Below are 14,470 nucleotides of genomic sequence, written 5' to 3' on the forward strand. Positions count from 1 at the left end.
TCTGCTTCAGTGGGGGTTCCCTACTGTGGGTCAGAAGTCCTGCCAGCAGATCTGCTATTGCTTGGGCTTCTCTATCCATGGATTCTCAGGGCCTGTCAGGAGCCTGCTTCAGTGTGGGCTTCCCATGGAGTCACAGTTGTCACAGGACTCTTATGGAGGTGACAGGCTCCTCTGGAGCGTGACAGATGAATGCTCTAATATTAATTGTTTGACCTTATTTATTTTCCTAGCCAAGAAGATGAAGATGATGAGTAGTGCACCTCATGAAGCCCAGAAAAGCTCCAAAAACTTAAGGAAATCAATGCTGAAGATTCAATTCCATCAGAAGCTCAAGTAGACTATCAATAACAACCTGTCAGCTTATCAAGCTCACAACCTCCCACGGTCCCCAACACAAAATCCACGTAACTTAGAAGTTATTGCGGATGAAGTCAAAATTGCCAAAAACTGCTAGGTGCAACCAAGAAAAAGGTGGTTTGTCCCCAAGAACAGCTTTTTATGTTCTGTAACTGTACATATTGCAGCACAGCAGGAAACACACTGTGGATGGCACCCAAGGCAAACAAATCTCACCAGAGGCTTTAGGCAGACATGTTTTACTGCATGGTGCAACAGCCTACAAGCACAACACAAGGTCACACATTGCACCTGAATGAAGGTATCATGCTGCCAAACCAAGGGGGGCAACTGCTGTCTAAAAACTGTTCCAGCTAGAGGCTCCTCCCCTCCATCTCCTTACTCTTACTAGAGGTGCACACAGTGTTCTGTAATTAATGAGGTTCACATTTTTCAGATATAGGGGTTTTATTTTTGTAAAAAAAAAAAAAATTAATTAAGAAGCTAGACATACTTACTCTAGGAGACACTCCAGATACTTACTCTTGGAAAGCCTCCCTTCTTCCCAAAGGAAAAACACGTTGTGCTAGTCTGAAAGCCCCAATTAGAGAAGAGCACTATATACTAAGTGAAAAAGTTCTTACGGTTATGCATGTTATTTCAGAGATGTCCATACTGAAGCTGACAAGGTAACAGAAGGATCCAGCCAGTTCCAGTTATTAAAAATCTTAATTTTAAAGAATGACAATACAGTAGCACCAGTTGAATCAGGGACATACACTCTCTTGTATAATTTCCCACATTATACAACATTTCAAAACCATGCACAGCTTTTCCGTATTTCCACCAAAGAACTGCCAGGTGGAACCCCAGGACGCTGCATCAGGCAGGACACAAACATCTGCTCCTGAGGGTGTGCTTACCAGCCCAGATCTGCAGCACATGCTGCAGGCAAGCTGCAAGTCATCATTTTCACATAAATCTGATCTGAAAAGTGCAACAATATGATTATGCCCCAGATGAACCAATTTTGCTTACACAAACATTAATTCCAGGAAAATCAGGAAAGTGTTAGTGCGTTGGCAATTGCAATTGGTGGCTGCACTGGGTACTGCCAGAATTCAAAAGTCTGAAGCTACTTCCCTCTCCTTCATCTCCTGACCAATTGCTTCTGAGGCAAAGTGCACAGGGATACTGCCTGTCACCTTCTGCTACCCTGCAAGTGCTTTTCTGGCTAGGTGAAACCATACATTTGTTCTTGTTTTTCTTCTATACTAGTGATACATTAAATTTTGGAACCTCCTCTGTATTAGAAGTACTGCTCAAAAACTACTGTCATTAGATTCTATAATAATTTCTTTCCACTTATGTGGTACAAGTGAAACCCTGCCTAAAAAATTAAATATTTCCTGAAATTTTTCCTTATGTTTTGCTGTTCAGAGGGTGGTTTTAGTTAAGCGTGAAGAAAGTACGTGGGAAATGCAGATGAAGCCCTTTTAAGGGCCCCTTCATCATTTCCACAGTTATTAGAACAGGCTTTGGGAGACACAACCAAAGCAAATGTGTTAAAGCTGTCAGTGCCCAATACAATCATGCCCAAGTCTCTGCTATATACTCAAATACTCATATATTTCCTTAGGATTGCAGTACTGCAGCCTTTGCCAAATCTTGGCATCAGACAGAAGCATGCTGGGGACATGTCCTGTGCATCACTCATTTCTGCTCTCTTCCACCCTGCTAAAGAAGCTGGGGAACAGGCAGGTACCTGCAGCAGCAAACCGAGAGCAAAGGCTCAACCAGCCATATGCAATTCTGCACCAGAGCTTCGAGCCATGGCACAGAATTCAGCACTGTTGTGAATAACTCCACCTCTCCATATAAAAGCTTACGGCCTTTGTGACAGATTGTCAGGCCAAGGGTATGAAATTACCTCTGAGGCCTCTCAGCCCAGCCCTCTCTATTACATACAAGGAACTCATATGCACCCCTGAGTTGGCAACACACACAAGTCTCAAACACAGAGGCAATTTCCTGCTTTCCCAACAACTGAAATCATATTCTCGCATGATAATTTGAGGCACAATCACGGGAGTGAACAGAAGGCACAGCACTGATACATCAGTAATTCGTCTGACATGGAATTACCATGGTAAAGCAGGATTAACGTTTACCTTGTCAGACCTACACGCCACACCGTGCCACGACAGATGGAAGGCTGGGTTTGCTGGGAGGGGACCGGATGCACAGGCTCTTCTCCTCTCCTTTAACCAACCTGGGTAACATTTTGTACCTGCTGAGCTTCCTAGCCATAAAACTTGTTGCCATATCTTGAAGTTTTTATGAAGGAAAATGCATTACCCTGTCAGAAGCAGAACTGGTCAGAGCGACATGGATTCAGTTCTTTTCAGAAGTTGTGGTTTGTATTTTTTTACTGTAAATGAACTGTGCAAAAGTGTTATTTATAACAAGCCTCTTCCTAAAACAATTATTTTGCCTGTCAGTGTTAGTGTGCCCCATATGTAGCTGTCTGCAGGGAGAAAAGCCTCCAGGTGCTGGCTTCCACAGCTAGAGCCCGTCTGAGCCTGAGACCTCTCCCGAAGGCAAAGCCCCAGCAAGAGCACAGAGCCACAGATTTATGCCACCATTCTGGACCAGTCCTTCACGTCTCAGGCCGGAAAGTGCAGCCATCACTCATTAAATTAGCCCTAATGGGATTACTCTGATTACTCCTGTAAGCAAACACTGCTCACATGACTGTTGCAGGATCAGGCCTTAAGCTCTGTAGCTGTCTACATCCACGTGTACACACTCAGGCACACTCTCACAAGCATATATTGAAGAGGCTAAAATTAAAAAACTAAAATCCACATTTTTAAATATTTATTAGTAATCAGCAAAGGTACTAGCTAAAGAATTAAAGTACCATGATATTGACTAGTATCAACTTAGAAACTTGGCATCAAAGTTATTCAGACATCTTAATAGCTCCAATTAATTTGGAACAACTTCCCATCCAATTGCATGGGTCAAGCAATAAAAAGACAGGAAAATTATATCCTGGAAACATCTAAATTTGCCCTGTATGCAAGAACAGGACCTGGAACTCAAGACTAACTGCTAAAGTCCAAGGAGATTAAAATAACATGTAAGTCGGACCAGGAGCAGATGGGCTGCCTGCCTGGCTTAGCTGCTGAAACAAAAACTCCCAGGTACAAATGTAGAAAGGGGAAAGACCAGCACACACATCAATTACTTTTATATCACCTCTTGCTGTCTCCTTGTCAGCAAGAAGGGACATGTGACAAGCTGACAGCTTCATCTGCATGCTTGAAAAACTATCTCAGCTGAAGTCTGAGTGACTTCTTGGCAGAGCCTTTCATGTTGGAACTTGTATTTTTCTTTTTTTTTTTTTCTTTTTCTTACTACGGAGAGGCTATTAACTGCTCAAGTCAGCTAAATTGTCAACCAGAGAAATAAATCTGCTGACTAGTATATTAAAACACATTTATCCATTCTTTGCACATATCACTGGAAAACCACTCTACTCCCCAGGACCAGAAACCTTTTTTTTTTTTTTCAGTCTTCAAACACTGTAGTTAACTTCTTCTGTAAATATCCCCAAACCATGTTCCTCCTCAGTCACGACTACAAACACTGTCTTACAAGTAGCTTTTCAAAATTTCACCTAAAACCAGACAGACTGCGGTACAGTATACATTTGTCTTGTAAACTCAAACTGTTCAAAATTACCTCTTACTTTACAGGTGACACTGCACTTTAATAATCAAAGTATCAATATTTTTGGTTTTAAAAGAAATTACTTTCACCACTGGGAAGTAACAGCATATAAATTTACTTGCTAGAGACTTTGAATTTGTTTTTCCAGTTGAGTTGAGACAACTAAGATCTGGTGGGCTTGTGACAGACAGGTGTGGGTGTTGAAGACCAGGATTTCTGAGCTGGCATTGCTGCATCTGAGCAAATCATGTTGGGTTAGATCCAGGCAAAGACTTCCTTCCTGCAGTCAGACAGGGCATGATCTCAATTTCATGTATGTGCCTCCTAAATTCAGAGCCCAAACAGGTATGTACACACTGCCTGCAGCACAGGAATACACAGAAAGGCACTCAGGATAAATCCAACTAAGGAAGAACTTGTAACTCTCATCATCACCACGCCAGTAATGGCTGGGGCTGGGTCCAGTGCTGCAAGGCCTTCTCATGAGGGGCAAGAGAACCTAACAGGGTTCTGTGGATGATGTGCTTTTGCAAGTTAAAAGTATTTTTCATTTAGATACAAATTTAAGTTTTTTACAGATGAGGTGGGCACAGGCTAAATCTCAGCTTCCTAATGGTGTTCTCAGAACACTACGCAAAAGATTGTCCCCTGTAGAAGCCAGAGTTGTGCTTTGTTTGGGGCTGTCATATGGTCTGGGGCTAAGTACCAACACACACTCTGAGCACTGAACCAGGACCTCTTCAAAAGGCATGGCTGCCTCTCTGCCTGCTCACAGCACTGTGGTAAGACGTGGATAAAACCAAGGTAACACCTGACTATGCAGTTAACTGGGGAATTTCAGGGAGGTAACTTTCCAAGATAAAGAGCTTGTTGAGAATTATTATGCCTGGGACTATAATTAAAACAGACACCCTAGTTCAAAGGTTTCTTTGGTTAGTAAATCTAACTGAAATTACTACCTTTCACTCTGTGCCTCTTTATGGTTCCCTCATTTGTAAACTGGGGTTAAGAATGCAGAGTTCTCTGTGTGTAGATGAGACAGGCTATATAAAAGCTCAGCTGTACAAAGGCAATCTTGTTTCTCACAAATATCTCAAGTTAAACATGACTTCAAAAAAAGCAGCTCAATTTAACTCCAATACAGCACCTATTTTTGTCTCTGGATCTAAATATGCAGCAGACAGCTTGCCTCTACCACTTCACATTCCTCCCAAAAATACACTCAGCTTGGATCATGTCCCATTTTCTTTAAATGTATAAATCCCCATATCATCTGCAGAACTTTGACTATCACAGAGACTGCTTCCATATCAAAGCTTCAAAATATGTTGTAAAGCCACAGCAATGATGCACTTGTGCAACCACTGAACTGTAACCAATGCTGACTGCAAAGCAAGTTCATGAACTTCAGCTGTGATATATCCAGTGCACCATATTTTGTTCAGACTCCCAGTTAAAGGAGTCAGGGATTTCAACAGATGGAGTACTGTTGCCACGCAGCTGAAAAAACTCCTGCTCAACAGCTCAATTAGGTGCTCTGGCTAGTACCAGCCTTTGCCAACCCAGCCAACTTCCTTATTATTCCCATCCCTTACCCCAGAATGCAGTTTTATACTGGTATTTCTATATCTTTTATCAGTACATACAGAAAAGCCCAAGAAAAATCCAGAGACAGTGAACACCGGTACCAACATATTTCTACCACAAGCACCATTTAAAGTGGCAAGTGGCAAAACAAACAAAGATCACCAGCAAAATTTCGTTTTCTTCAAGGATGTCTCACTTGATGAGTAAGAACTTGAAAGGTCCCTGAGACTTTTTAAAAGACTATTTTGCATATTCTCTCTCATTAATAAGTAGCTATGCCCAGCCACACAGGTAGCTTTTAAGGTCAGATGCCGTCCAGAGATACCAGAATCAAAGATCTCTTGGGCTCCAGTGGGATGAAGGTAATGCTAACACAGGGCTGCTGGACTGTGACAGAGAACAATGTGGCATGGTGACTTCAAAGAAGTATTACTGAAAGTGAACAAATGTATTTATGTTAGGTCTATTTCCCCCCTACACACACAAATGTTGGGAAGCATGTCCTGCCATGTAACTGGAGGCCAGTTGGGCTGGGAATCCCACCCTTCCAAGCAGCTTCAGGGCTCAGCTGTGCAGACACTTAAAGCAGCACAAAGATGGGGCAAGGAAGTGCAACATTACAGGAAAGCAATCTCACAGATTTATTTTCAAGGGTCCAAATCAGATGCAAGTGTTTAAGAAGGACCCATATTAAAAGGAACTCTTAAATGTCAAAATACTGTTAACAGGGTCAAGTTAATGCAAACACATTGATCTTTCCCTTCTTTCTTGGAGTTTTAAAAAAACAAATACATTTAATACCAACCTTTAATTCCCCAGGTGATCTGCATGATTTAGCGATAGAGAAAACCTTTCTAATGGCACCAAATGCAACAGCCAATGCAAATTATATTTGTTAACAAGCTGTCACTAGGGAGTGCTCAAAATAACTATCACTGTTTGTCTCAAGTTAATTTGAATTTTTGCAAGTGCCTTATACGACTGCATTTAGTGGTGACAAGATGTCTTAAGTATAACAGTGTATTTGCTTCCTTTTCTATCTTTGATGCTTGCATTAAAATAACACTCCCTGCTTTTTCTCTAGTGTTTTTAATGAATATTTGCTGTTTCTTAGACAACTGAACACAGTTAATGTAAAAATATGAAGGGATTTTTCACTGCTCTTCCTCCTAGGACATTTTAAATTTAAAGCTATCTCAAATGCTGGCAACAAGCACATAACATCCTAAATCTAAGAGAGTAAGGAGGAAGAAAAGCAAAAAGGAAATCAACTGAAAGTTCAATATTCCTTGTGATGGAAGTCACTTTACCTAGTATTCAAATACCTGCTACAGAGAGTTAACAGTTTCAATTTATTCTTTTTACTAAAGGCATGGATCTGAAATGGGTTCAATAATCCGTCAGGTATAGTTGCCTAAAGAAAAACATTCATCTAGTTTAGGAAAAAACCCAGTATTATTTTGAAAGAAATATTATCTTCTTTAAGCCCTTTCACTGGAATTGCTTTCACTCCTCATGTGTATCATGCAATCAATCTACATATAACCACTCTTTATGTTTCTACACTCAGCACTGCACTATATAAACTAAACCTAAAAATAGGCCACCTAGATGCTTCCAAGTAGTTCAACTTTGCAGCACAAGACCAGCTTTCACACACATGCAGTGCAGCCTCTTGGTCAAATTCTGTTTTGTCTCATTTGAGTGTTTCCTTTTTGAAATTCCTTATTAGAAAGGGCAGCTGGAGTATGGAACTTGGCCAAAACCATCAACAGATGTAGGGTGAATTAATTCAGTAACAGTAAAAAAAGCAGGATACATGAGCAGAAGCTCTGATAGTGACTTGACAATTGAAACCAAAATAATGAAAAATAGGTTGATTTCTATTTTTTGATTTTATAGCTCCACGGCCTTTCAGGAACATATGGTCTACTCCTAGCCTTTAATGGCCTTTTACTTCATTAAGGTTTCCAGCTGGTAGGGAGTTTGCATCTTGACATCTCTCTGAACCTGAACCAGAGCTATTATCAATATGAAATGGTTTCTCCTTATTTTGCAGCTCTTTAATGAAACATAAGATTATTTTAAGTCCATAATCTTCTCAGGAGGATTATCGACTAGTAGGTCTGACCCTAATATTGCTCATCTGAACAGTGATCTGCCAGATGCACTGAGGAAACAAAGGCTAAATACATACCTGTCTGGAGGGTCTTGAAGAAAGACATAATAGAGGCTTTATGACTAACTACTTAAATCCTGTTTTATTTGACAATGCTAACCAGATGTCTTCTGGAAAACAAATCAAGTGTTTCAATCACTGCTGCTTAAATACATTCCTTGAATTTGGCCAACAAAGCTAAACAGAAGCCAGAGTCAGCCAAATCCAGCTCTTCAGAAGATGAGATAATAAATGAATCATCGCAGGCACTGGAACAACGAGCCCTATATTACGTACGTAGCCTGAATCAACACAATTACCCTGGGGGGAGGGCACAAAGCACAGGCAGTTGTGCAGGAACTTTCAGCAGCTACAGACTGAAAAGGGGTATGAAAGTCAGCGTGTGGACTGCTCCCACTACTTACAGCAACACCTTCCTCAGTACATATCTGACACCTTGTTATCTGCTAGAATGGACAACCAGTCTGGGCAGGGACCAGCGAGTGTGTGACAAGACACTGCCCTCATCTGCAACTTCAACAGTGCAGAGAGTGCCCACAACTCTCTTCAGGAGATGGGTATCTCCTAACAGCCTGGTATCATTTCAGTCTAGCTGTGTCTGACCTTTAACATCAGTACAGTTATTCCATCCCCGCCCTTTATGCCTGTCATCTCCCACCTCATGAAAAAATGACAACACACAGCAGTGGAGACTGTACTCCCCCACTTTTTTTTTTTTTTTTTTTAATCAAAAGTGCTCTACATTGCTAATTGCAGAACTGGAAGAGAAGTGCCTCTTGGAAATTCCACTATACATGCCCTGCTCTGGTTCCCATCACTACAACTGACATATATCCACATTTGAGGGACAATTTAGAATAGTTCAAAAATAACATAAACTAAGAGTTCAGGTACATGGTAAGAATTCTTTTTTCTCTTCCTTCTCTTCATCATAGCTTGAAATATTATCCCAGGCCAATGCATTCCAGATTAAACTTTAGGCTTTCCTTTTAGGACACTGCACCTCCACCTGTAACACACTGTTGATTTCACAAACCTGCTCAGAAGGTAAACAGGCTCATCTAAAATACACCCCAAGCAGTTAAATAAAGCAACACTTAGAATAGTGCTGCATCTCCTCCCCATCTTCATGCTTCATGCCTTATTGCTGGTCAATTTTAGAGTCTAACACACTCCACAAAATGAGGATTAGTCTCAATTTACTTTTACTGCCAAATATTTGTGTCACTGCTATGTACTGCAGCTGTTCCATCTGTGCTCCCAGCTGAAGACCACTGTACTTCAGAGACTTGCTCAGATACTGGTTCCTCAAACAGGACCATGCAAGGAGCCAGATCTGTCAATGCAGGGATGGGAGCTGTTTTACAGTGCTCCCCTACCCACTGAGCCTCTCAGCCTTATGGACCAAGAACACTGCAGTATGTGGCACTGGGCCCTTCAGCACAACAGCCTGCCTTAAGAAACAATGCCAGATAACAGCCTTCTTAAGAAACAATGCCACTCTGAACAACATCAAACCCACAAGCTCTGCTACTGCCCAGACCACACCCTCAGTGCTAGTCCAGACACTCAGCAGACATTAGCAACGTGAGACTAGCCAAGGCTCGTAGTCCCTCAGCCTTGGAGCAGAGCACACAGCAAGGGAACAGGATTGATTTGAGGATCCTGGCCCCATGCAGAGCCTCAGCTCTTCCTTCCCATCTGTCGTCTCCACCTCCTGTTTTCATGACTTCCTAGGACACAACAGGGACACAAAGCACAGACTCACATTAAGACTCCTCAGTGGTTAATACCTTTTTGTTTCTATCTGAACATCTGTATTTTGGGAAACACCTTTCATGAAGTGCCTGTGAAAGCTTTAAGAAGAGGCCATATAGGACAGGGTTTCAGGAAAGGCCAGCCAGAGCAGCCTTGGCCCTGAGGGTAAGAAAACACACATCTTGCATGGTACATGTCACTCCTTTTGCTTCAGCAGGCACTCCAAGGTCCTGCCTCCTTCCCCAAAGAATATGAGGGTCTGCTTTATCCAATGCAAACAAAACACTAAGAAGAAATACTGTATCTATTACCACAACCCAAGAACCACATCATTTTCTAAACATTTAAATCAAATTGCAATGGTATCATGACTGAAGTGCAGCTGAAGCCATCACATTAATCCACAGAGACCTTGCATTTAAAATGAAGTAACACAGCCTGGGTTTAATATATCAAGCCATTGGTTTTAGTCAATAACAACTCTAAATTTCAATATAGGTTACATATAGGTTATATGTCTCAAGAATAGACAGACTAGCCTCACGAACGTTCCAGGTTCCAGGCACTTCATTTTCTAATACAGGTTACTGGACAATACTGCATTTTAAAACTTCAGAGGGCAGCAGAGCACCTGCATGCCTCAAATAGCTTTACCTCAGTTATGAGCACATTTGAATGAAAGATCTCACCACTTATACTTGAAAGTAGCTTCATAAAGGAAAAGCACAGTTTCCTTTAAAGCAAGTATTTAAAAAAGCACAATTATTTCCCCTTAATTTCAAAAGGATAAAAGCCTAGTTCATAGGTAAAAACCTAAAATACCTCCCTATGCAACATCTACTGTCACATACAGCATCCATTTCCATAGTGTTGATAAGCAGGGAACATACCAATATATAATATACAAAGTAAAACAATCAGCTGCACAAAAATTAATCAAGATCTTTCCCTCCTACAAAAATAACACTGCTTCACAAAAAAGTATGCAGAGATCAGCACACGGTGTACTTAATTTTTTCAAGACACTTTAAATACTAATTATTTAATATCTCTAACTTTTTATCCTTGAACCCATTTAAGTAGCAACATTAGCTTCTACTTCTTAAGTGGTACTTAGAAGTTTATTCTAAGTAACAGACAGCTTCTTATTTATTTCCATAGTTTTTTTATTGGGTCCACACTGTAAAGAATTTGCTATGAAAATTGTACCAGAACAAACAGTTTGCCCTTGCACTGTCTTAAAAGCTAGCCAGGATTCCATCTGGTTACTATTAGATGGGTGAAAACACCTTGATAGAAATACTTTGCTTGAATTATTTTGAAAGATTTTATACACTTGATATTTGACAGGTGATTTAAATGTGCTCTACATGTAAATTAAGATTTGTTACCTAAGTTTTCTACTTCCTTTTCCATTTACAGGGGAGCCACGTGTGTAGAAATAAATAAATAGTGTTCAATCAAGCTGCTATAGCTGCTATCTACCAACAACATCAGCTGTCATAATGTGAACAAGAACAGGACTGGAAAGCTTTCAAATCTGTCTTTTGATGGTCTGAACAACAGCTGCTAACTCAGTCCTCATGACTTCGTTATCAGGTTCAAGGGGACCACCAGAGGTTCTTTCTTCCTTCCCAACCTCCTCTAAAGATAGTATTAAATATACACAATGACTTTTGAGTAGTGTTTGTCTGACCTATTCTTAAAAACTTTAAACTATTTCATAACCCCCAAAATTTATGCAGGGGGCGGGGCTGTATTAAATACCTTTGCCCTCATACGTCTCCACGGCTGTACATGCCTACTGCTTAACTTCTGACTTAGCATAAAGCAATAACTATATTTGCTTTAGTTCTACTTCTTCCCAGTTTCCCTTTGCTGTCACTGTTTTTTGGAGACAAAAGCGATTCATCCCACTTTCTGCACAGAATACAGCGCATTTTGTCATCCAGTGTCATTCTTTCCCCACCACCCATACAGCATGCAGGTCACACACAGCTGTCCTACTGCTCCAGGTTTACCTCAGCCAAAGAATGTGAAACACCAAAAGGATGGCAAACTGCAAGCTTTGTCATAAGGCCAAGACATGCAGAACTGAAGTCCCCATGCTAGCCCAATGGTGCTGCTCATAACACTACTTCAAGTTCTTCTGCCTTACAGTCACATAATTCCTTTCTACCTATTAAAGAAGCTTTAGAAAACTTTGGTTTTTCTAAAGAAACGGGTGGAAAATCAGTTCAGCAGTTCTCAAAATTATGTCACAATTCTGACACAATTCTGCTTTTACACTGAATGAAACTGCTCTGGATACAGAACTTTTAACTGAAATCTCCAAGGCACCAGCGCCTTCCTGATTTCACACTGCTGGTTGAAGCAACAGCACAGTAAAAGTGATAAAACTTTACTCAGTGCCTCTCTTAATACTACTCATGCTGTAGCTTCTTAGGACAGTTCCAAGCAACAGCAAGGAGTTATTTTAAAACTGTACTTAGGGGAAAAAACCAAAGCATGGCTCCAGGAAAGAGCTTGGGGTTAAACAAATAAGTAAATAAATAAATAACAGAGTTGCATTCACTAAGTCAGCAGTTTGATGTCTGGTGAAGGTATCATCAGTTTCTCCTCTCAGTTACTACTACCCTGAAAGCATGAAACTGAAACTCACTTCATTACCAAGTAGTCTTACATCAGGTACACAAGCCAGGCTATTTAACACAAATGGCTAACTAGCAACTTGTAGTAGTAATCAATAGCTTCTTTCTTATAATGAGCTGCACCTCCAGAGAAAAATCCCACCAGACCAAAACAACTCCAGGTATGTAAGAAGGGGAAGCAGCATGTATTACGTGGTTTCAGACAAATATATTAGATATAAATGTGTTTAAACAGAACATGAAACTGCAGTAGTTACATTTCTGATAAAACTCAAGAAAACCAGTGCATTTTAGCCTGTGCAGGTTTTTGGGGTTTTTTTAACAGTCCAAAACAGAGAACAGGAAAAAATATTAGAATGAGTGGGTAAAGTTCACAAAAAAGCTAACAACCATCAGTATTCTTTTAAATCTAAAGCAGGCAAATATTTTTATTTTGTAAAGGACTGATAAATATTTTCATTTTGCAATGGACTGGTAAACATGCCTGCAAGAGAACAATAAATGTTTCAAGGCCAAGGAACTGCACAAATGTATTAAACCAGTAATAAGTACAGAGGGCACATAGGCTATCTGCTGAGCCATGCAGGAGACAATAACACTGGCTGTCAAGACTTCCCTATTAAATGGTAACAAAAAGCACCTAGTAAGAGACAGTGAAAATCAATTAACTGGGGAAATGGCAAGAGAACTCAAATATGGCTGTCAAACACTTCTCTATTCAGACATACAAAATCAAGCTTTCTTCAAGTCTAAAAAGCAGAAATGTCAGGTTAATCAAATAAAAAAATAAAATATTCTTTTAAATAAGGTTAACTTTGCAAGGTATCAAGTACCTGCAGTTCCTGTTGAAACAAAAAGGGACTTGAACAAGTTGGCTCTTTGCAGGGTAACCCCCTTTGTTAAACAGCCAGTGTAAAGAAAAATCTAGGTTAACCGTTTCCAGAACATGAACATTATACTGTTATTTTAAACTTTATGTCTGGCCCAGGGACAGACATTCTGCAGGCCTCCTTGCTGGCTGCATGTCTTTGCTCTCATGGCTGCACTGACACAACACAATGCCTTGCAGACAGACTGCATAGGTACAGCCCCAGCAAAGGTACTATGGGTAAAAACTGGGGCTTAAAAACATGCTGAACACTTCTGCAAGCAAGCACTTTTATAACTGGAGGAGTCCTTGTGAGTGCCCTGTTCCCCATTTCCCTTTTCTGCCCTCAGCACCTTTTCCAGCTTCTCACAAGCAGCCACAACCCTGGAAACGACAGTGTGCAACAACAAAAGAAATCACCAAATGAAACACCTGTGATGTACTTTTTTCTTCACAAATGGACTAATTCAGGACTTCGTGAAATTGAAGGTATCATTTTGGAAACACTCCAAAGACTAAACAGATAGGCCAAGACATACTTTTCTGTTTTAGAGTGCTCTGTCAGATAACACATTTACTTATGGTCTTCACAGCAAAGTAATTTTCCCCTGTCCCCTCATTTGAGAGGAAAACACCACTAATGTTCTACATGTGATACAGAAAAACAAGTAATTCTTGCAAAGCCTGCAATTTGGATATGTTTGCAAAGACTGGCAAAAAGTACTGTTGTTTTAGGACAGTCTGTGTCAGTAGCAGTGTCTTACCTCTCAGCACTGACTTGAGGTTCAGCTTGGCTTGTCTGTGCAGGTCCTCCACACAAGGTGGTCTTGAGGAGGGTAGGAATACATTTTCCTGCTGGTGCCACGGAGCAGTGTAGTGCACAGTCCATCTACTCTCTTCATCTAGGTTGGAAACAGCTGCAGAGAGACACAATAATAAGAAAATGAGATGTTATTGCAGATAGCTCTATCACAAAATCCCATATGTAAGTTTGCCCCATGTCATCTAAAAATGAAAGAAGTGTTGTTTGCCACCACAGAGCCATCAAAACACTCCTTAGAACCTCACTTCCATGACAGCTAAAAAGCCCTTCCTTAAATTTCTAGTCTAAAAATTAGTTCTGTAGGAAACACCGTTTGCTCTTCCCATTTTTATACTTGCTGTTTTATTCACTCTAAACTTGAAACTCTGTTTTCCCCCCCTCTAGCTCCCACTCTTCAAAAAGGAATCAGTTTTCCACTCCCTGATCATGGCAGGTGCTGTGCAGTGCAGAATAGCTTGGCTCAAAGGTGCCCCTGGGAATATGACAGCCTTCATGAAAGATGACAACAGGTTCATTTTTATTGGGAAACA

General features: G+C 40.7%; 1 protein-coding gene across 1 annotated transcript in view; it reads right to left on the reverse strand.

Annotated features, from left to right (window-relative positions):
* Positions 1 to 14,470, reverse strand: part of NHSL1 (NHS like 1) — a 173,458-nt gene that overhangs the window by 34,085 nt on the left and 124,903 nt on the right. The window contains exon 2 of the mRNA XM_058802079.1: positions 13,882 to 14,034. Within this exon, the coding sequence (XP_058658062.1) occupies positions 13,882 to 14,034 (153 nt within the window). The remainder of the gene's footprint in view (positions 1 to 13,881; positions 14,035 to 14,470) is intronic.

Source organism: Ammospiza caudacuta, chromosome 3 (genome assembly GCF_027887145.1).
Source record: "Ammospiza caudacuta isolate bAmmCau1 chromosome 3, bAmmCau1.pri, whole genome shotgun sequence".
Taxonomy (NCBI): domain Eukaryota; kingdom Metazoa; phylum Chordata; class Aves; order Passeriformes; family Passerellidae; genus Ammospiza; species Ammospiza caudacuta.